The sequence below is a fragment of the Heterocephalus glaber genome, unplaced genomic scaffold (assembly GCF_053883595.1).
Source record: "Heterocephalus glaber isolate CG9 unplaced genomic scaffold, H.glaber_assembly_v1.0 deba00001465, whole genome shotgun sequence".
In the NCBI taxonomy this organism is placed as follows: domain Eukaryota; kingdom Metazoa; phylum Chordata; class Mammalia; order Rodentia; family Bathyergidae; genus Heterocephalus; species Heterocephalus glaber.
This window is the reverse complement of record NW_028258312.1, coordinates 22,533,772-22,555,923: the sequence shown is the minus strand read 5'-3', so window position 1 is coordinate 22,555,923 and position 22,152 is coordinate 22,533,772. Positions and strand designations below refer to the sequence as shown.

The 22,152-nt window shown below is 52.3% G+C and overlaps 1 protein-coding gene across 3 annotated transcripts in view; it reads left to right on the top strand.

Annotated features, from left to right (window-relative positions):
• The window catches only part of Adgrv1 (adhesion G protein-coupled receptor V1), a 483,421-nt gene extending 472,188 nt beyond the window's left edge, over nt 1–11,233 (top strand). For 2 of the 3 annotated variants that reach the window (XM_087180962.1, XM_087180961.1), the window contains 3 exons: nt 2,262–2,453; nt 4,578–4,758; nt 10,923–11,232. In XM_087180962.1, coding sequence (XP_087037088.1) covers nt 2,262–2,453; nt 4,578–4,758; nt 10,923–11,145 — 596 coding nt within the window. In that variant the 3' untranslated portion in view covers nt 11,146–11,232. Of the gene's footprint in view, nt 1–2,261; nt 2,454–4,577; nt 4,759–10,922 lie in introns of all 3 variants that reach the window. The other variant, XM_087180966.1, reaches the window with a different exon arrangement.
• Nucleotides 11,234–22,152: the final 10,919 nt, after the last annotated feature.

Here is a 22,152-nt window from a genome sequence, read left to right as displayed (position 1 = left end):
GACTTATCCTAAGTGGTGTCTCGGGCAGAAACCAGGTTTGAGGAAGGGTCAGAAGCCCAAGGCCTGGCACCAGAGCTGCTGCGCCCTGTGAGCCTGGGAGGAGGCCTCAGGAGACCCAGGGGACCACCTTCCCCCTGCACCACAGCTCCTGGGCAAGCACCATCCTTGTGAAATCTGTGGAGATGATGAGCCAGCAGGCTAGACCTGCGCACTCCCCTCCCTCGGTGATGTGGGGCGCATTCCAAGGAATCCACTGGATGCTACATGGGTTAATCCGATCCAATTCCCAAATCCAGAGAAAGACAGTTGGTCTGGGTGGGTGTGGTCCGTGGAAATTCAGCCTGAAGACTTTTGGAAGCATGGTTCGTGACCCTAGCAGGAGGACCAAGAAAGTAAGCCCAACAGTGATGCTCAGGAAGGATTCTCTGCTCTGTCCACCCACCCCTAGCACGGTCAGGAAGCCGAAGCGAAGACCCTGCTCCTACATCTCGGGGTCTGGCAGTGCACGCAGTGGGTGAGCAGGAACCGGCCCGCAGTGCAAGGCTCAGGACACTTCCAGTACCTGTGGAGGCCCGCAAGCAGAGGCCAGCCAGCCGGACCCTCCCTGTGGGAGGCTCTGCAGCTGGAGAGCCACGGTCTTTTCCGTATCCTGGCTTGGGCCAACATCCTTTCCTTCCCATCTCAACAGAGTCTGTGCTCCCCGGGACCCCAACAGAAGCCCCCACACATTTACTGCCCATTTCTGTGCTTTTCAGAAGACAAAAAAAAAAAACAAGGATTTTTCACGTGCAAGTTCTTTTTCCAAGGTGGCTCCTTTGCCAAAGTAGAAAGGGCTTGGTGGGAAAGCAAACCGGAGAATGTGCGGGCGGGACAGGCGGGCTCAGCCAGGTTCCCGCTGCCTAGCCGGCTTTCCTGAGCCACCCGTTTTGTCCATTGTGGGCCAGCGTAATCAGGTCATAACTGTGTGCAAGTTAGTAGTACAAGAAGAATGCTGGTGGCGTGCGTGTGTTTTCAGGAAGAGCTCTCTGCTGTTGTCACAGGGACATGTCCCTGGGCCAGAGAGGCTGAGGGCACGAACGTGTCCGGAGAAACAAATGACCCACACGAAAGGAAACATCTTTCTGTTTCTTTTGGTATGGTGATTGGAGCAGTTTGTTTTAAAAATATTTTTAGCAGATGCATCACTGATTTGAAGGCATATTTTTAAGTACAAAACCTAGGTACCAGTCCAAGATGGGCCGGGTGCAGTAGAAAGGGGAGAAACCGATAAATGATCACAGCTTCCAGACGCCAGCAGAGCTCCACGGGGAGCAGGTGGGGCCTGTGAGCTGGCCTTGAGGCTCCTCGTGTGAAGGTTGTTTAGAAACCAGGCAGAGTAGCATTGTCTGTCATCCAGCACTGTGTAGGCTGAGACAGGCAGGTCGTGAGTTTGAGCCCAGTCCAGGCGACGTAGCAGCCACCAAAACCTTGTGTCAAAAGGAAAAAAGGTTTCAAAGTCGGAGATGCAGCTCAGTGCAAAAGCCCGGGGTTTAATCCTCAGTACCACTGATAACAAAATAATACTGCTACTAATAATGTTTGCAATTGTGTAGGCCCTGTGCATCTCCTCCTCCTCCTCCTCCTCTTCCCCTTCCTGTCCCTCTCCTCCCTCTCCCTCTTCTTCTTCTTCTTTTTCTCCTCCTTCTTCCTCTACCCCTTCCTCTTCCTCTTCTTTTTTATTTTACCATTTTGTAGCCCAGGCTGGCCTGGAACTCACGGCGATCATCCTGCCTCAGCCTCCTGAGTGCTGGGATTACAAGTGTGCGCCCCACATCCGTGTATTTTCTGGTAGACTGTTTTTCTGGCTCCCAGATGTACGACTGCTTCTAAGTGCCTAGAAATGTTAGGAACACTAGGAGAGTGCAAATTTCACAAAATGAAGATACCTATTCATGTTTTCTGAAAAATCTTTGTGTTAAGCTCTTTTATTCTTCACTTAGCTAAGAAGCTTGGTTTTATCTTTGAGGATGAATTTGAGAGTTTTAGTACCAAAGAAGATTCTCACTGGCATGGGAAATGGCAACACTGGGATGAGCAGAGACGGAAGGAAGGAAGGAGCTCCCCTAGTTTGGGGCCGGCTGTGGAGGTGGAAGTGACCCAGCTTTTCAGTGAGCTTTGCGGCGACCGGACAGGGTGCTTGGGACGAGCGCTAGGCAACAGCGACACGGGCGGCGTCCCCGGGACCGCGAGCTCGCTCACGCGAGGGCCTTTCTCTCTCACAGGGCCTCTACGTCTTCGTGGTGTATTTCGTTCTGCACAACCAGACGTGCTGCCCAATGAAGGCCAGCTACGCCGTGGAGATGAACGCCCACCAGGGCCCTGGCTCCGCCTTCTTCACACCCGGCAGCGGGATGCCGGCCTCGGGGGAGGAGGTCAGCAAGTCCACGCAGAACCTCATCAGCGCCGTGGAGGAGGTGGGCCTGCCCTCCTTGCCCCGGTCCTGTCCTCCGTGCCCCGGTCCTGTCCCCTGGTCCTGCCCGCTCTCAGCCTTTCCGTCTCACAAGGAGGATTCTGCATGTGATCCCAGACGAGCCTCACGCCCTTTCTCTCTGCTCCGTGATCCTTTTGGGGGTGGCAGGTGTCTTACCTTTTTTTCCAGAACTGTATTTTGTTTTTATTGGTACATGTTTGCAGTCCTTGATTACGGTCTGTGGATTAGAGCATTGTTTTGAATTAATGCACGGGAGAATGTTTCTAAAACAAGGCCTTCGTGGAGTCATCTTTGATATTTAATCACATACATTATGATGAAGTCAGTCAGTTCTTAAAAGTTTTTTCGATTAGATTTTTCCATTTAAAAGCAATATAAAAGATATGTCTTTTTTGTTTGTGTTTGATTTTTGTTTTTTGAGACAAGATCTCATTATGTATCCCATCCTGACCTTGAACTCATGGTGATCCTCCTGCCTCAGCCTCCTGAGTGCTGGGATTACAAGCATGTGCTGCCACACCTGGTCTTTTTTAATGTTTATTTTTCTTTTGGTACTGGGGATCGAACTCAGGACCTTGCCCTTTCAAGGCAGGCGGTGGAACCACTGAGCTAAATCCCCGGCCCTTTAATGTTTACTTTTATCAGTATATGTGTTCAGTGATCCCATTCCTCATGGGGAGTTGGTCACATCTTCTTTCCTTCTTCTCCCCTCCCACCCCCTCCTCTGTCTCTTTTGCAAAGGTCTACCCCTCTACTTCCTATCATCTATCTTTTATTTTGCTCTTTAATTTACTTATACTTTGGGCTTCTCCCGAAGACAGGCTGAGTGAGTCTGCCTCAGAAAGGGTTCTGCACACAGCAGTCCTCCCTGAAAGCCTTCCTTTGGGCCATGGGAGGAAGAAAGCAGCAAACGTGTTAGGACAGGAGCCAGGACCCACTGGGATTTCCAAGCCCATTCCCGTACCCCACTCTGCTGGTTTCCTGTGTGTGAATCACAGGCCTGGAGCAGGGCCACACCTGAGTCCACTGCCCAGGAAGGGACAGACCTGCACATCCCCAGGCCTCTGCCAACCTGAGCCATGCTTGGCTGTTCTTGTGTGCTGATGACTACAGAGTATGATCAAAAACACAGTGAAAGTTAAATTTAAAAGCAACTTATTGGGCCGGGGATTTAGCTCAGTGGTTCCGCTGCCTGCCTCACAAGCGCAAGTTCCCGAGTTCGATCCCCGGTACCAAACAAAAGTAACTTATTACAGTTTTTAAAAACCCTGCCATTAACCCCTGTCCAAACCCTGCCCTTGCTTTCAGCACTCTTAGCCCATCATTCTTGCTGCTCTGCAGTGCTCCTTCCTGAGTGTCTTTAGTTGTGCTCTCCTGGCTGCCTCGATCTCCTGAATTGATTCAGTCTGTTTGCCATTTATGATCATTCTGACTTGGGGAACAGCGGGGGCTGCAGGGTCGGATCTGCTGAGTGCGATGGATGAGGAGCCCATAATGCTGTTAAACCCGCGTTTCTGCGGGATGGCACCCAGCAGCAGCACTCGCCATACTTTTTATCAAAACTTGTCAAGACCCTCACAAAAGAGGACCCAGAGCCGCTTCAGAAAGTGGCGAGAAAGATGGGGAAAGTGTGTTCAATTTTGCAAGGGATTCACGACAATGTGTCTACTGCAATAAATCTTTCCAATGAAAGCATTTACCATATAGTGTTCACCCCCGGCACTTACAGATACCCACGCTATTTAAAATGTGACATTTTAGATTAACAGGAGCATTCTTCTCCCGTACTTAATTTTTTAACAGCATTCCCTTTGTGCACATTATACAAAAACTTTAAACGTATTTATTGGATTAAAAGCTGGCTGTCTTTCTCCACACACGCCAGCCTAGACATCCACATGGTATTCGAACACAGAAAGTACTTAAAATCACCAGAATGGATTGGCCAAAGGAGGGATATCGTTTCCTAAGGGGAAAAGAGAAACTTGTAGTTCTCGATTTTAAGAACTCCGCAGCTGGGCGGCCATTCTCTGGTCTTGGTCAGGCCCCGAGGAAGGAAGTGACTGAGCCCACTCACGCCCCGCCCTCTCCCTGCGCCCCTGCAAAGGTGCCGGCCGACTGGGAGCGCGCGTCCTTCCAGCAGGCCCGCCCGGCCAGCCCGGACCTGAAGACCGGCCCGAAGAAGGGCGCCGCCTCCTCCTCCGTCAGAGGCTTCAGCCCGGGCTCTCTGGTCGCAGAGGAGGAGGAGTCCCAGGAGTTCGACGACCTGATATTCGCGCTGAAGACCGGTAAGTCCCCCCACCTCCTTCCAGGAGCGGCACAATCTCTTCTCACAGGTCCTGATCCTCATCCCAGCCGGACTCGAGGATCCTGTGTTCTTGGCACCAAATGGAACACAACCTAAAAATACTTTTCAGTTTGATTTTAAGAAAGCAATGGGCGTACTGTGACTCGATGTCCACGTCTCTGTCCAGGAATCTTGCTAGAACACAAGCTATATAGAGGAAAGTTGGGCGGAAGACTTTTGCCTCTACACTGTCAAAGAAACCTTTTGTTTTGGGTTGGTTTGGGGGGTTTTTGTTGTTGGGTTTTTTGGTGGGTTTTTTTGGTACCAGGGATCGAACTTGGGACCTTACGCTTGCTTGCGCAGCAGGCGGCGAAACCACTGAGCTAAATCCGCGGCAAAACCTTCTTGGTTTTGAGACAGTCTTCCTATGTAGTTCAGGCTGGCCTTGAACTCACTGTGTAGCCCAGGGCATGATCCTCCTGGCTCAGCCTACCAGGTGCTGGGGTTTCAGGCATGCCCCACCCGCTGGCTAAGTTGAGTCTTAAGGACTACGTCAGCTTTAATAGGCCGGGCATGGAGGAGTGGCTTTACGAATGGAGCAAGTAGGACTGGCCAAAGCCTGAAGGCTTCTGCGTGTGCCCAGAGAGCTGGGGAGCGGCAGAAGGCCTGACCTGAAGCAGAGTAACCGAAGGGCTCACGGGTCAGGTTCCAGCATACCTCGGGAGCCAGTCATAGCCGAGCCAGTCATAGCCCGGCCTCCGTGGGAGGATCCCCTGGACACATGGATTTCGGTATTTTGGGTACCAGGGATCGAACTCAGGTCCTTGTGCTTGCGCAGCAGGCAGCGAAACCACTGAGCTAAATCCCTGGCTCAAGGGAACTCTTTTTATGTTTTTGTTTTTGTTTTCTTTGGTACCAGGGATTGAACTCTGGTCCTTACGCTTGCACAGTAGGTGGTGAAACCACTGCGCTAAATCCCTGGCCTATTTGGGTATTTTTTAATAAATGTTATTTTATTTTATCCCATTCCCCCCCCCAGCCCCCTCCCCTCCCTATGTACAAAAGCTTTGTTTCTATTTTTTCTATTTTCATTTTTTTTCTTGTCCCTTCCTTTTTCCCTGCCCTCTCCCTTGTTCCCCTTCCCATTTGAACACTTTCTTCCCATTTCCCAACATCCATTATACATCTCAGTCCTTATTTCCACTTTCAGTTTCTCACACCAGAGAAACAATGCAGTATTTGGTCAATCTTTTTTTTTTTTTTTTTTTTTTTTGGTACCAGGGATCTAACTTGGGACCTGGCAAGGCGGGCACTGGAACCACTGAGCTAAATCCCCAGCAACAATGCACTATTTAAACATGTGTGCCCGATTTATTTCACTTAAGAATATGGTCTCAGGGCCCATCCATTTAGCTATGAATGTCTGAAGCTCATCCTTCTTTATGGCACAGTAGTACTCCACTGTATAAAAAAACCCACATCTTCTTTATCCACTCATCAGTTGATGGGCATTTGGGCTGTTTCCAAGCTTTAGCTATTACCACACTGTGCTGCTATAAACATGGGTGAGCATATATTGCTGTGGTATGATTCTTTTAATTCTTCCAGGAAGATACCAGCTGAGTTAAATAGAGCCTCTAGTTTAAGTTTTTTAAGGAATCCACACTGATTTCCACAGTGGCTGCACCAGTCTGCACTCCCGCCAACAGTGGAGAAGGGTTCCTTTTTCCCCACACCCCCGCCAGCATTTGTTCTTGGATCATTTCTTGATAGAAGCCATTCTTTCTGGAGTGAGACTGAATCTCAGTGTTGCTTTAATTTCCATTTCATGAATGACCAGTGATGTTGAACAGTTTTTCATATATTTGTCGATTACTTTTTTTTTTTCCTTTGGTACCAGGGATCGGATTCAGGACCTTGTGCTTTCACGGCAGGCAGCAGAACCACTGAGCCAAATACCCAGCCCCTACTTTTTCATATATTTATTTGTCATTTCTAATTCTTCCTCTGAGAAGTGTCTTTTTATTTCAGATGCCCATTTTTGCACTGGGTCTTTAAATTTGAGGGGTCTGATTTTTTGAGTTCTTTATATATTCTAGATAATAGTCCTTTATCAGAATAGCTGGTAAAAAATTTTTCCACTCTCTGGGTTGTCTCTTCACTCTGTTTGTTGGTGGTTTCTCTTGCTGTGTCCACATATATTTGGGCAACTGCAGAGATTTACAATACACATTACTGTTTCATTAACTCTAAAACTTCCTAGAGCCTGCTGTGGTAGCATTCACTGGTCATCCAAGCACTGAGGAGGCTGAGGGAGGAGGACCTCTGCAAGTTCAAAGCCCAGTCTGGGCTCCATAGACCCTGTGTCAAAAAACCAAAAAATTCCTAGAGCATAGAAACCCATTTAATTGACCTTGTTGTCCCTCAAGCACAAGCAGTGAGCAAGTCATTTTGGGGGAGCAGAGTATGAAATGCTGTTGAGCCCTTACAGCGAGGACTGGGATTTTCATAGTGTGCAGGGAGCCGTGGGGCTTTCAGAGGAGCAGCGTGACCTGGTCCCGGTGGTTCTGGAGTAAAGAAACTTTGTCTCTTTGTCTATGGCAGAAATGGGAGTTGCAGGCTCAATATTCAGGGCAGGACTCAGGCAGGGTCTCGGAGGCAACATCCTGGACGTCAGAGAGGAGATCCTGTCTGCAGCTTGGTCCGGGAGGTGGAAGGAGAGGTGTGGAAGGGACTGGAAGAAGAAGGAAAGAGGGAAGGAAACACCGGAAAGCAGCAGGACACGCTGAAGACTTGTCTTCCTCATTTTCCTCGTTGATTTTGGCTAGTGTTTCAGCCCATGGTCGGCCAGCTCCAAGAAAAGACAGCACTGCAGAGGGGCCGGGTGGAGCAGAGCTGCCCACCGTGGGGCGGCCAGGAAGCAGAGAGCACAGGGAGGAGCCAGGGAGGGAGATAAAGCCTTCAGGCCACGCCCCCATGGCCTTCTCTTCCAATCAGACCCTGCCTCCTTACACTCAGCTGTGAGCCCGCAGGCTTGGTCCACATTCCAAAGCCGGCCTCTGAGTGCATGAGGGTTTGAGGACATCTAGATATGAAGTAGGACGAGAGGATGGAAGAGCATCCCAGAGAAACCCCAGCAAGGTCAGAGCCAGGGAGAACTGAGATCGCGGGGGGCAGATGGTGTCCCCAGAACCACACTCGGTGTCCTGTGACACCAGAAGCATGAAGTGAATTCTTGGAGCGTAATTCAATTAGATCCCTGGGTTATATATGGAGCAAGTATTAGATGCATTTGCCTGGGGAATGCGTGGAATGACTTGCTTACTTATAGATTTAGTTGAGCATTCCTTAGGGTTGTCTGAACTCACCAGGAAATAAATATTTTCAAGGATCAAAATAACAATCTCAAACATCAGGTCTCTGTATTTTTAGAAAAGATACTAGAATAACCAAGCACACCTCCCAGACACGTCCCATCACAGAGTATGGCCACGTAAGAGCACTCCGTGTGCCATTCTGTGTGCAGGATTAACGACTGACCGCAGGCCACAGTCAGCCAATATTTTAAAGGTTCTTGACCCAATATTAAAAATTTAGAGCTATCCCATAAAAATCCAGAATTTCTGGGGGAATCCAGCAATGGAGCATTTGAAATCTGTACCACAGTGGGCGACTGGAGAGTCCTGGCTGCCCTGGGACCCGAGCACAGGTTGTCCATGTCCCCTGGACCCATGTCCCTGGCTTTTGCTGGCCTCCGTTACACATCTGAGCTTGCAGGCTCCGTGGGCCACCCCGGGTCACATTCTGAGAGCAGCATGTCCTCCAAGGGTGTTTCACCTGAACCCGTGAACACTTTCTCAAAACCAGGGATCCCTTTGCATATATTTAAATAGAGATTTAAAGTTTTGCATCATAAATTTATCAAATAATGTAAAATTCACCATATATAAAATGTAGTGTTTCAAAACAACTAAACATCTTCCATTATTTTTAAAAATTAAGCTAAAGGTATCTTGGTACCTTAACAGCTTGACATCTACTCCTGCTATTTTTTTTTTTTTTTTTTTTTTGGTACCGGGGATTGAACTTGTGTCCTTGTGCTTGCAAGGCAGGCGGCAGAACCACTGAGCTAAATCCCCAGACCTACTGCTATTCATTTTTTAAATATATCAACAGAATTTTCTTTTGTTGGAAATTTTACGTCATACTCCTTTCCCTTAAAACTTGTACTGTATTTCCATTCTGTGTCCTCCACAGAGTTTTGTCCTACTCTATTTTATGTTTGAAATTCCTTTCATCTTCACCCACACATACTTATCTCATAGGATGAATGGATGGAATGTTGGTTGGATGGATGGATGGTAGATGGATAGGTGTGTCGGTGGGTGGAAGGATGGATGGCTGGATGGCTGGATAGACGGACAGATTTCCAGGAAGTGGGACCAAGTACCTCTTCCGGTAGCCATTGATACCACTTCTATGCCCTTTCCATCCTACCTAAACCTCATCATCTTTCAACTGGAAGTAATATTGATACTAAAATACTAAAATACATTGATCCAGTGGGTCAGATGCCTTTGGTGGGGAAACGGAGAGAATTTAACGTAAGAATTCCCTTGTCCCAGAGGCGAGCCGGAGTTCTGACACTTGCAGCTAAGGTACTCGCTTTCTGTTTACATCCTGGTCACCAGCTGATGGGTTCTGAGAAGGGACTGAAGGCTCTGACGTCCCAAGTGCTGGGCCCACTGAGTTGCTGGCTGAGGCTGCTGGGAAGGGGAACCGGGTGGGAGAGGTGGTCACCTCAGCAGGCTCAGCTTAGGGGGTGAGTCTTACCAGAAGCCCCCCACCCCAGGCTTCTCTCCCTTCCTGGCTGCCAGGGGGAGCCCCTTTCTTTCATCACACCCGTCGGCCTCCATGTTTCTGCCTTGGAGCAGCAAGCCATGGATTGAAACTTCAGACACCAGGAGACAAAGTAAATCTTTCCTCCCTTTAGTTATCTATCTCAGGTATTTTGTCATCGTGACAAAAAGCTGACTGAAACAGGCTACAGAGTCAGCGAGCCCAGACTGCATTAGCAGGTCTTCTGTGACTGGAGTTCAAGTTTCCTTGTTCATCCAAGATGGCGACTCTGGCTGGCTCGTGTTGGCTCAGGCCTGGCAGCCGTCTGTGGAAAGCACCTGGTGGAGTTTAGGTTCATTAGGTGTTATGATGTGGGTCCGAGGCAGAGCCCCTGGCTACGTGGAGGCCTCAGGGGACACCTCCCAGCTTCACTCGGGTCTCCACCCCTAGACAGGACCAGTGACCCCTTCTCCTGACCAGAGCGCTTGGGGACACGGGGAAAGGGAGATGGAGTACTACTCACAGTTCCTTGGCAGCAGAGCGGCTGTTGTCACTGTTGCTGGATGCCTCTCAAATATTTGGCTCAAGATGTAAAACAAAAATACCTTTCAGAAAATCACTGTACTTATCTGGGCGTGATGGCACAGTCCTGTGATCCCAGCACTTAGGAGGCTGAGGCAGCAGGATTGCCGTGAGTTCAGAGCCCAACCTGGGCTACATAGCAAGACCTTATCTCAAAAAACAAACAAAAAAACTGTAAAATCCCAGTACTTTCTGCAAGGGAGTGAATGCCCTGGATGGAAGGCTGCTCTCCTGGGGCCTCTGCGTCCTGCTTCTCCCCTAGGGGCAGCTCTGTCCCTGGAGCCTTCCGCTCCCTTGCCCCCCTCGTTGTGTTGTTGTGGTTGTTTTGATTTGGACAAGGTCTCCTTACACAGCCCAGCCTGGCCTCAAACTCACGTTGATCCTCCTGCTTTGGCCTCCCAAGTGCTGGGATTACAGCCATGCACCACGAAGCCCGGCTAAATCTGTTTTCAGAAAATGATTTCTACTTTAAAAAACTACTAAAGTCAGTCTAAAGTACAGTTCCATCATTGTTAGGTATTAATACCCTAAATGTATACTTTATTTTTTACTAATCTAGGAAAACCCTGTTCTGGCGGAATGTAACTCACTTCTTTATTATTTTACTGGTACCGTTGGCAGTGCCAGTAGGGGTCTGGACAACCCTGGCCCGCCTGGTTCCCCTCCCTGTTTGTCTCCCAGGCTCTTCCGCCCCGCCCCCAGCCCTGGGGACTCAAGCTCTGCCGTCGCTGTCCCCTCCCGCAGGCGCCGGCCTCAGCTTGAGCGACACCGAGTCGGGCCAGGGCAGCCAGGAGGGCGGCGCGCTGAGCGACTCGCAGATCGTGGAGCTGCGGCGGATCCCCATCGCGGACACGCACCTCTGAGGCCCAGTCCAGACCCGGCGGCCAGCGCTTTCCGGAGCCACCCGGAAGTGGACGGGGCCGAGGGGAAGCCGCGCACACCCCAGCCAGACCCAGGGCCGCTGTAGGACGGCTCACCCCAGGCACCTTAGTGTTTGCTAATCCCCACCCGGCTGTTTAATGAAAGTAATAATCAATAAAAGCAGTGGGACGCATCTGCTGTGACCCAGGCTCGTTATTTAAAACAAACCTTGTGTGTGGGCTAAAAGCAAAGTATACCTAGCTGGGGTCGAGCACCTCGCCGAGGTCTTCTCTCGTTGATGTAAACGATCTGGATCTGACTTCACACAGCTAGAAGATGAAATTTCATTTCTGAAAAGCCGTAAAATTATGGCCAGGGGTGGTAGCCCATGGCTGTAATCCTAGTACTCGGGAGGCCGAGGCAGGAGGATCTCTGAAAGTTCAAGGCCAATCTGGGCTACATAGTGAGTTCAAGGCCAGCCTGAACTACATAGCGAGACCCTGTCTCAAAAACCCAAAGAAAGAAAATTGAACCCACGGTACCAAGATTGACTTTACCTTCCTTAAGTGACAAGTTAGCTGTCTCTCTGAATCTGTAGCATTTCGTGATAGGGGAAATGGCTTATAATACATAAAATGGAAAGTGGAAATTTTGAAACTGCTAAGCGTCCCAAAACTGTTGGTGGATTTCACTGAATTTGGGGTTCAGCTACATTTTGAGAAAGGACCAAAAGGACCGCCTGCCACTTTGCCACACGGTTCTTTTCAGCATTCGGAAGACAAATACTCAGCAGCCACAGCTCCGAGCTCACAGGCCTCAGACCCGGCAGTGGCAGCAGTTCAAGCTGTCAGCCCTAGCGTGCACGGGAGCTGGGCGCTGCAGCAGGAGGCGAATCAAGTCCGGTTCTAGAACCGGCGCTGAGGTCTGGGTCCTCCATGCCGCCGGAGCCTTTCTCTCTGGGTCACCTAGATCCTGTTCTTCTCCACGGCTTTTCTTTGTGGTTTTGAGACAGGGTCTCCGATGTGGCCCAGGCTGGCCTGGAACTCCCCTCCTTCCTCCTGGGCAGGATCAGAGGACGCCGGTGGCCTGGTGGTCATGCATGGCGAAGCCCAGAAGCTGGGGAGGCTGGTGTCTTGGCTGCTAAGATGTGACTGGTAGGTTGGCTTTATTCACACGCAGGTTTTCTCACCTCTGCAAATTTTATCCCGGATAAAAACACATTACAATAGTAAACAGAAACAAATTTACTTTTACAAAAGTTAGAAAATCACAGATGCTTTATTAAACCGCGCATGCAAAAGCTCCGCAGCACTTGCAGGTAAGGCCTGCAGCCTTCCTAGGGAGCACACGGCGCTTTCTTGGGGTCCCTCGATGGAGGTCGTCCTGGACCAGGGTGCACGCGGTACCTGCAGAGCCGCGGCCTCCGCCACCGCGCCTGGCCTTTAGGAGGGAAGCGTGGGACGCTCTTTCCTCCTCCTGTAACACAGAATGCACCCCGTGCTGTGCCCGGGGCCTGGGCTGAGGAGGTGTCCGGGGACGTCGTCCACAGCCCCCAGCGCTGTCACGGTGACCTCAGCCACGGGGGCCACCGAGGGGCCTCCAGTTGGGGCTGAAGCCTGGGAAAACGAGCACTCGCACTCGGGGTCCAGGCAGCGACACCTTCTCCATGCGCCTCTTGGGCGCGTAAACACAAGGAGCCGGTTTCTCTCCAGTGAGCGAGTCCCGTCCCAGCGCAGCACACTGTGCTTGTTCACCTGGGAGGAGCTCAGGCCGCCTTGAATTCATCGTGTAGCCCAGGCTAGCTTCGGACCCCCAGCGATCCTCCTGCCTCAGCCTCCCGAGTGCTAGGATCACAGGTGTGCGTCACCACGCCCGGCAAGAGACACTGTGAATCACTTCACCCACACAGTGACCTGGGGTTCCGGGCGTGACTGTTTATTTCAAAGAGGTGGTGTGCGTGTGCGTGCGTCTGCGTGTGTGCGTACATGTGCGTGCGTGTGCGTGCGTGCGTGCGTGACAATACGGGAAGAGTTCTGGGAACTCAGCAGGAAAAGCAAACAAAGTGGTCGGTGTAATAGTTTCCGTGGCAGCCCGGAGACGGCGGGAGCTGCTGTCCGGTTCGCACGGACCCGGGCCGGCGGGTCCTTCCGCAGGTCCTACCCACAGCCCCCGGCGGAAGCTTCACACCGGAAGCAGAGCTCCGCCTCTAAAGGGTCGCTGTACCCGAGCTTCGCCAGGCCCGGCCGACTGCAGCGCTGATCCATCCTGGAGGCAGAACAGCCCTGCGCAGTTGGTGCCTCCGTGTCGTCTCCTTTCTTCTTTCTTCTTCCGGGCTCTTGCTGTCTCCACCCAGTTTCGAGCGCACAGTGTAGACCCGGCAACCAAAATCCTCAACGCTCCTGCCTCAGCCTCCCGAGGGCAGGGTTTCGGACATGCGCCTCCACGCCTGGCCTTGCCTTTGTCCGTCCCTCTGTCGGCGCACATAGGTGGTTTCTATATCTTGGCTGCTCCAAATGAAGTGTACAAATACAAAAATGGGCCCCGGAAGATCCTGGTTCCACTTCTTTCCATAAATCCCCAGAGGGGGCTCCCTGGTGTCAGGGTTTTGTTGTGGTTGATGCTGTCTTTTCAGACAGGCTCGCTGTGTGGCCCAGGCTGGCCTCGAACTCACAAGGATCCGCCTGCCTCAGCTTCCCGATGCTGGGATTTCAGGCATGCAGCCCCACGCCCGCTGGTGCTGTGGCCCTTCACACAAGTGGCCACCTTGCTTTGGTCGTTTGAGACTTAGCCCAGGAACTGAGTCCAAAGCACAGGCCTCTCGGAAGCTCAGCTTCATTCTATAAGGAACGGTTTTAGTAAAGGCTCGATTTGCATTAAGATGAAGCGCAATCTGTCTGCTCACCAGAAGGAAAAGGAAATATCAAAAAATTAAGGTGAGTGGCACTCAGGCAGCCCTCCTGAGGCCCCCTCGGACGAGGAGGAGGAGGATCTAGCAGGTGATCATTCCATTTCTAAACTACAAACTCCAGCGCCACGGCATGGGTTAGCACCCAGACTAAAGGAGCGATTACAAAATGCCTCCTTTTCTGTTTTCATCCCATTATGCAGAGTTCAAGCTTGATAGTGGCTGGGGGTGGTGGCACACACCTGTGATCCTGGCACACCGGAGGCTGAGGCGGGAGGATCACTGGGAGTTCAAGGCCAGCCTGAACTACATAGCAGACTCTGTCTCAAAAAAATAAAAATAAGGAAACGCTGACAGCAGTTATAAAGAGCTGTCGTTAGTCTGTCCCAGAAGCCTTGGCCTTGGGGTTTCCTCTGTCTTCCTCCCCTTCCCATTTGAGAAAGCTATACACCCCTACTTCCTATCATCTGTCTTTTACTTTGCTCTTTATTTATACTTTGGGTTTCTCATGTAAGAGAAGCCATGCAGTATTGAGGCTTGTGTGTCTGATTTATTTCACTGAGCATTATGGTCTTGCGGTGCATCCATTTTCCTACAAGTGCCTCCAGTTCATCCTTCTTTATGGCACAGTAGTACTCCATGGTGAGCACATACCACATTTTCTTTCTCCATCCATCTGTGGATGGACATGTAGGCCGTTTCCAGGATTTAGCCACTATGAATTGTGCTGCTATAAACTTGGAAACCTCTATGAAAATCAGTATGGAGATTCCTCGAAAAAAGAAAGCTAGAAATTCCATTTGAATTTCTGTTCCTCTTCTAGGTATCTTCTTGAAAGAGTTGTAGACATCATAGTACAATGAATTATTTTGGTAGAAGACAGGCACAGGCCACTCGGGAGTGGGGGTGCTCTCCTCTCTCTCACTCCCCCCCCCCATGGTGTGAAGTAGTGGTCAGGAGTTACCAAGTGGAAAGTTATCCATTACAAATTCAGTTCAATAATGATTCATTTTATTTGTATGGTATACAGTTTCCTTTGAAAAGTCAGACTGGTAGACTATGCCTGCTGGGAGCTAGGAAATCCTGTGGAGGAAATTACTTTCCTGGATAGGAAACAAAGGAACTTGTAAAAATAAATATGACCAATGATGGACTCAGCTACTAAAGAAAACTACAGTATATAGAACATAGAGTGGGTTTTCATCGTGAGTCTCATTTTTACTTTTTGGTTTTTTGAGACAGGGTCTCACCATGTAGCCCAGGCTGGCCTCGAACTGACATGATCCTCCTGCCTCAGCCTCCTGAGTACTGAGATCACAGGTGTGTGCCACCATACCCAGCTGTGAATCTCATATTAAGAGCAAATAAGGGCTGGAGGTGTAGCTTAGGTAGGAGTCGGGCACTTGCCGACAAGCAAATAATAAAAAAATGAAGTCCTGTTGAGGTTGAGCACTTATGTTTTGAAATGTTACAGGTACAGTTAACTAGGAAGAAAGTAGGAATTGAAAGAGCCTCAAAAATAAAGGAAAAGGGCCAGGGATGTAGCTCAGTGGTGCTGTGTCAGCCTTGCAAGCTTAAGGTCCTGAGTTCGATTCCCGATACTGCAAAAAAAAAAAAAGGAAAAGCATTAAGATGTGTTGTCCCCGCATCAACTCTCCACGATGCATGTCATCATTATGTGCGGCGAACATGGAGTCATATATGGAAAATATTTTAAACCAAAGGATAAACTGGACTTCTTTGGTAATACAAGTATTTAAACCAATGAGTCGAGGACACGGAAGCTAGAAAACACTCGCTACACTCGGGACCCGGCAGAGCCGCCGCTCACTCCGAGGCCGGGCAGCGTCAGAGGCGCCTTTGCTGGCTCCTAGCCGCAGTGCAAGGCCGCGCCCCGTCCTCGGCACCCTCTGCTTGCTTCCTCTCCCGGACAGACGGAGCGCTGAGATCGCCACAGATTGTGGCCGCGGTGAGAAACTCTGCTGAGCACCGCGAGCCTCTAACGCGGACCCTGGGTCCCTTAGAGCCCGTGTCTCCTAAACCCTCAGGGCCCCCGAAGCCATGGAAGCCGAGCACCTGGGGCCCGGCGGGCAGGCTCGGGGGCCCGGCCGTGTGGCCCTGGAGGGCCTGTGAGCCCCGGGTTCCTGAGACAGGAAACTGCGAAGCAACGCTCACCGCTCCTTGGCATTTTCTCCCCGGAAAAGCCAGAAGCCGCGGGTCCCCGGCGGTCACCGACCCTAGGACGGACTGGGTGGAATCACAGTGGTGCCCGCTGGGCTGCTCAGGCCTGGATCTGGCGGCTCTCTAACCGCAGGCACACAGCCCGCCTGGCAAGTGCAAGGTACTGAGTTTGATTCCCGGCACCAGAAAAAGAAAAAAGGGTACCGGGGCATGGTGGCCCATGGGAGGCTGAGGCAGGAGGAGTTTGTGGCTGTGAGTTTGAGGCCAGCCTGCACTACATAGTGAGTTCAAGACCAGCTTGGACTACAAAGTGAGACCCTATTTCAAAAACAACAACAACAACAAAATAAAGTAAAAAAAATGTAGCAGTGGTAAGATAAGCTGATGACACGGTACATGTGCTCTTATATGGTACACATTTTTGGAAAGTGAAAGAAATGCACGAACCAGGAATGGTGATGGCTGTAATCCCAGCCCTTGGGAGGCTGAGGCAGGACTGCAGTGAGTTCAAGGCCAGCCTGGACAGAGAGAAACCCTGTCTGGAGTGAATGGAGGAAGGGAGGGAGCGAGGGGATGGCAGGAGTGACACGCGGGTGGTTAGGGAGGCTGGGCCTGACCGACAGAGGAGACTTAGTAACTTAGTAACGGGGCGCAGAGCCGCAGCTCCAGTCTCCTGCGCGAGAGGCGCCTCCTCCTTTCCTTTTTCTGAGTCCTGCCCTGGGATAAGCGGTGCTGTCTCCCGAGCCCCGACCTGAGCAGCGCATCGTTTCGCTCATGGGGACCCGGAGAAGCCGGTGCGAGAGCGGGCACGGGTCGCTGCGTCCCCCGGTCCCGATGCGCCTCCTGGGGGCCCGGGCTGGCGGCGCCCCTGAGTCACTGCTGCACAGGAGCCGCTGGGCCCTGCCAGGCGGAAGTAACCGGTGCTGTGTCCTCCGCGCCCCTGCCTTAGGGCGGCCGCGCTCACGACCCTCCTCAGCAGGAAAGGACGGAAAGCGGGGACGCTACTGAGCACGAGGGGCTGGGGCCCGGAGACAGACGTGTGGGCCTCACGGGAGGGGCGAAGTCGCCTGGTTTGCTTGCTTGTTGGTCTCTTGAGACAGGCTGTCGCTATTCAGTTCAGGCTGGCCTTGAACTTGCAGTGATCCTCCTGCCTTAGCCTCATGAGTGCTGGGATGACAGGCTTGCACCTCCAAACCTGGCATAATGCTGTAATTTTTGACACACGCTGCTTCATGCTTTAAATCCTTCAAAATTCCCGAGAAGGAAAGATCAGCCTTCCACAGCCTGCAGGACACAGAGCCCAGGGCAGGGCTGGAGCTGAAAGGGAAAGTTCAGAAACATTTCCAGAGCCAGCACCTTAGAGCTTCACACCGAGGGCCGGAGTAGTAGGCATCACTCATCTCCGAAACAGAGGGACAAAACCCAGGAATTCGGTACCGTCCACAGCACTTCCGGGCGGAAGGCCTTCACTGTAACAATCAGCTGCACTGTGTATGGGCGCTTTTGGGGTTGCCTGCTCCCGCTAGGGGTGGTGTGGCAGTAACTTCGCTGTCTCCTGCAGGAGCGCGGTCTACATCAGCCGCCTTATAACTTACGCGAATCGCGGTCACGGCAAAGGTTTACCAGGTCGGATCTTTCCCACTGGCTGGGAAACCGTAGGAGTCACAATTCAAAGGGAAGAAATAGCTTAGGTCACTGTGAAAAATTTCCCCTGACTTTCACGGACAGGAAATCCCAGATTATTCTTTTCCAACGGGGGAGACTCTTGTGTGAGTAATTCACAGAATTTTCACACAAATAACCCATAGCAAGAGCTGGACAGATGTTTATAAATTCTCTTCCTTGTGCCATTTCTCTGGGAAGTTGCTCAACTCGGGAAAAATAAAATCACTGAGAGTACCAAAGAATGGCGCTGTGCCTCGGGGCCTTCTTCTGACGCACAGCAGGCCGGGTGCAATGATACCAGCATTGCTGTCGGACTGCAGAGCAGCAGGATGTGCTCATGAGACTCATCGGGTTCCAAAGAGGAGCGGCCTGGAGCGCACGGCACCATCAGGGCACTGAGCAGAAAGCAGGGGGAAAGACAGGACAGGTTCTTATCAGCTCTTTACTTGTTTGGGTTTGACACAGGAGCTTGCTATGTAGCCCAGGTGGGCCTCAAACTCACAGTGATCCTCCTGCCTCAGCCTCCCGAGTGCTTGGATTAGTGGTGTATACAAACCTGGGTTGCCTTCCCTTCTGAGGGTGCATTCAGTGACCTCCAAGCCTCCTATTAGAGCACCCATAGGGGCCAGACCATCAACACCTGTCCCTTAGGGGACATTCAAGACCCGAACCACAGCACCCAATCACTCCCTGCTCTGGATTCCTGGAATCAGCCTCAGATTCCCACCTGTGGCCAGCCCACTCTAAAAGCACCGGTTCATTTCATACAAACAATAATCAGGGGTCTGTCTCGAGGACAGTTAAAAACACACAACATACAGCAAGAAAGACCACTAAGATCAAAGCTGGGGCATCTATGCAATTCCAGCACTCTGGGAGGCTGAGGCAGGAGTACTGAAAGTTTGAGCACAGGGCTGGGGATTTAGCTCAGTGGTTCCGCTGCCTGCCTCGAAAGCGACAGGTTCCGAGTTCCATCCCCGGTACCAAAAAAAAAAAAAAAATAGCTTGAGCACAGTCTGGGCAATTTAGCAATTAGGTGAGACCCTGTCTCAGATAAAAATTTAAGCAAAAATAATGCTGGACATGTAGCTCAGTGTGAAGGCTCTGGATTTCTACCCAGAAACACAAAGAAGGAGCCCAGGAAAGAGGAGGAGGAGGAGGAGGAGCAGGAGGAGGAGGAGCAGGAGGAGGAGGAGGAGCAGGAGGAAGAGGAGGAGGAGCAGGAGGAGGAGCAAGAGGAGGAGCACGAGGAAGAGCAGGAAGAGAAGGAGCAGGAGGAACAGGAGGAAGAGGAGCAGGAGGAGCAGGAGCAGGAGGAGCAGAGGAGGAGGAGGAGGAGGAGGAGCAGCAGCAGGAGGAGCAGGAAGAGGAGGAGGAGGAGCAGGAATTCGAGGATACATATGGCATGGACACAGGGCCCCTGAGCACTTGTACCTGGAGCTGAGCCCGAGGTTTCCGGCCTGCCCGGTGTGAAGGCCTCGTGGGGTGCAGTGGGAGCCCACGGCGGGGGCAGGGAGGCCAGTCCTCTACACTGGGCCTCTGTCTTCCCGGGCCATTTGTATTAAGCAGCCTTGACCACCTCAAAGCAAACTGCGCAGCAGGGAGGCCAGGAGTTGTTTGTTTTTGAGATAATGCTTCCCCGTTAGTTCAGGCCGCCTTGAATTTGTGGAGATCCTCCAGCCCCAGCCTTCGGACTGCTGTGGTGACAGGTGTGTGCCGGACTGGGGCAGCAGATGATTCCGAGTTCCCTGAAGAGTTGAACACCATCGTCATCATCCTGAGCCATGCACAGCCCAGTGGCTCTCAGGGTCCTTGCGTTGTTCTGGGCAGGGCCAGGAGGAGGGGCTGGCAGCGCAGGCACAGGCAGAAAGGGCAGCAAGAGTGGCGCTGCCCTGATCCTCATCGCGGGAGCCTCTGTCCCCTCTGTCCCCTGGTGTCTGCGACCCCGGCCCCCAGCACCTGAATGGGCCCCAGGGAGAAGCGAAGTGCGCCGTCGGGGAGCAGAACCGGAGGTCCCAGCCGGTTGCACAATGAGAGCCGGAGCGCACACCCAGTGCCACCAGCGTCTCACCAGTTCCCGCCTGGAAAAAGCTGGGACGTTTTCGCGCTCCCGTCTCCAGGTTCTGCGCTTTGCCCCACCCTGCTTCCTCCTCGGGTACTGACCCCGCTGGGACAGCGTGGGCCCTGGGGAACTGCGGGCCCCTGGACGGGTCTGCGCCTCGGGAGACAGCGGCACAGGCTGCTGAGTGGAATTAGGAGCCTAAGTGGAATCAAAACGTCTAAGAAAAATTAATAGCCACGGCAGACAGGCTACTAAAAATAGAATGTGGAGTGACAGTGGCTCTGCGAAACAATAAATAAATAACCACTACATAGGGAGAGAAAGACTTGGCTCACTGTTTACAGTCGACTCCTCTACCCCACATGGTGGTGCACACCTGGAATCCCAGCCCTGGCCCTCAGGAGGCTCAGGCAGGAGGATCACCGTGAGTTTGAGACCAGCCTGGGCTGCAGAGGGAGGCTCTGTCTCTAAATAAATAACTCAAAAAATGGCAGCTGAAGACAGAAGACGCCTGCGAGGGATTCCTGTACCTAGGAAACTGGACCTCTGGCCCAGCCAGGGTAGCAGCGGCTGAGCGGGCTGCTGGCAGGATTGGGCGCAGGCAGCGTGTGGGGGTGAGGCAGTGGGTCCCTTGTCTCAGTCTCCCCAGTCCTGGCAAGCAGGCACCTCCAGACAGCCTGTCACCCTCCCTCCCAGTCACCACTCCTCCTGGGCCCTCACCTTCGATTCAGAGACCCTGGCGCCCCCAGCGCCTTGCTGGCTCCACTGCGCGAGGAGCTCAGTGTTCGGCTCAGTGTGACGGCGCTCCGTGCTGTCACATTTCCCTGGGACACTGTTCTCACGCCTCGGCTTCTCCACACAGCCAGCCCCGGTCCTTCCCACGCAGCCAGGTGCCTTTTCTCCTCCTCCACTGATGGTTGATTGATTGATTGATTGATGAGAGGGGGTCTTACTATGCACCCCAGGCTGGCCTTGAACTCAGGATCCTCCTGCCTCAGCCTCCCCAGTACTGGGATGACAAGTGTGTGCCACCACGCCCCGCTCCATAAGCAATGTTCAACTGTGTCCCCATATCTGAGCCTTCGGCTTTAAATCGAAACCCAGTCTGGGTAGCTTGTCCCTCAAACTCAATTTTCTGTCATTCTTTCTTTCTTTTTTTTTGTACCGGGGATCGAACTCCAGACCCTGAACTTGCCAGACAGCCGCTGTGCCACTGAGCTAAATCCCTGGCCCTTCATTTTCTTTCTTTCTGACTCGATGCACAGTGAAGGTGTGAACATGTTACTAAAACTGGCTGTAGCTTTAGTTTCTGTTTCCCAACACGTCATATTTCCTAATATTTCACAAAATACAATTTTACAAAACCACCCTGGCCTGGATACTTGGGCTGTTCTCTCCACCCTCGATAATCCTCAACTCCACCACCTTCTCCTCCGTCCTGGGCTGGGTAAACCCGTCCCTGCTTGAAGACTCACCAAGGACTGGGCCTTCCCCTGGCCCCGAGGTGAAGGATGATGCAGGGCTCCACAGTCACTTGGCGGCAGGGCAGGCCGCTCTCCCCTCAGTCCCCTCTAATCTGTCTCTCTCTCTCTGTCTGTGTCTCTGTCTCTGTCTCCCCCTCCCGCTGTGGCCTTCGGGCAGCACAGGCAGACCTGGAAGGTTGGCCCTGGCCAGTTGTGTCTGTCTCCCGCAGCCCCGAAGCGCTCCCTCTTCGGCCTGCACAGAAGCCTGATCTCTGTGCCCCTGGGAGGCCGCTTTCTGACCCATATGCAACTGGTCCTCTGCATCCACAGCTTCCATAGCTATGCATGCACTCACATGCAGATCGGAAACAATGACCTTTTCACTTTCACTGCTGGGGATGCTACCCAGGGCTTTCACACTGAGTTCCGTCTTTCAACGCCTTGAATCACTTTGAGACAGGCTCTCACTGAGTTGCTAAAATACCCGGGCTGGGCTCCAGCTGAGGTCCTCCTGCCTCAGCCTCCCAGAGGGCGGGGATTACACCAACACCAAGGCTCAGCCACTGTGTAAGAGCGGTGTGCACAGCAGGGCGAGTCTGGGCAGGACTGGGGGTGCAGGGAGGGCGCCGGGCAGGGCTGTGCGGATCTCTGGCGTGACTTTGGTACCGTCCCGGTCACTTCCTGTGCTTTTCTCCACCGACCCTTCTCAGGCTCCGCTCCCTGAGGAGAAGGCGCAGAGCCCAGCGAGGAAGCCGACATGCACAGGTGCGACTGAGCCTCGAGGGGCTGGGCCTGCGCGCGCGGCCAGGCAGCCAGCGGCAGGCGGGAGGGGTCGGG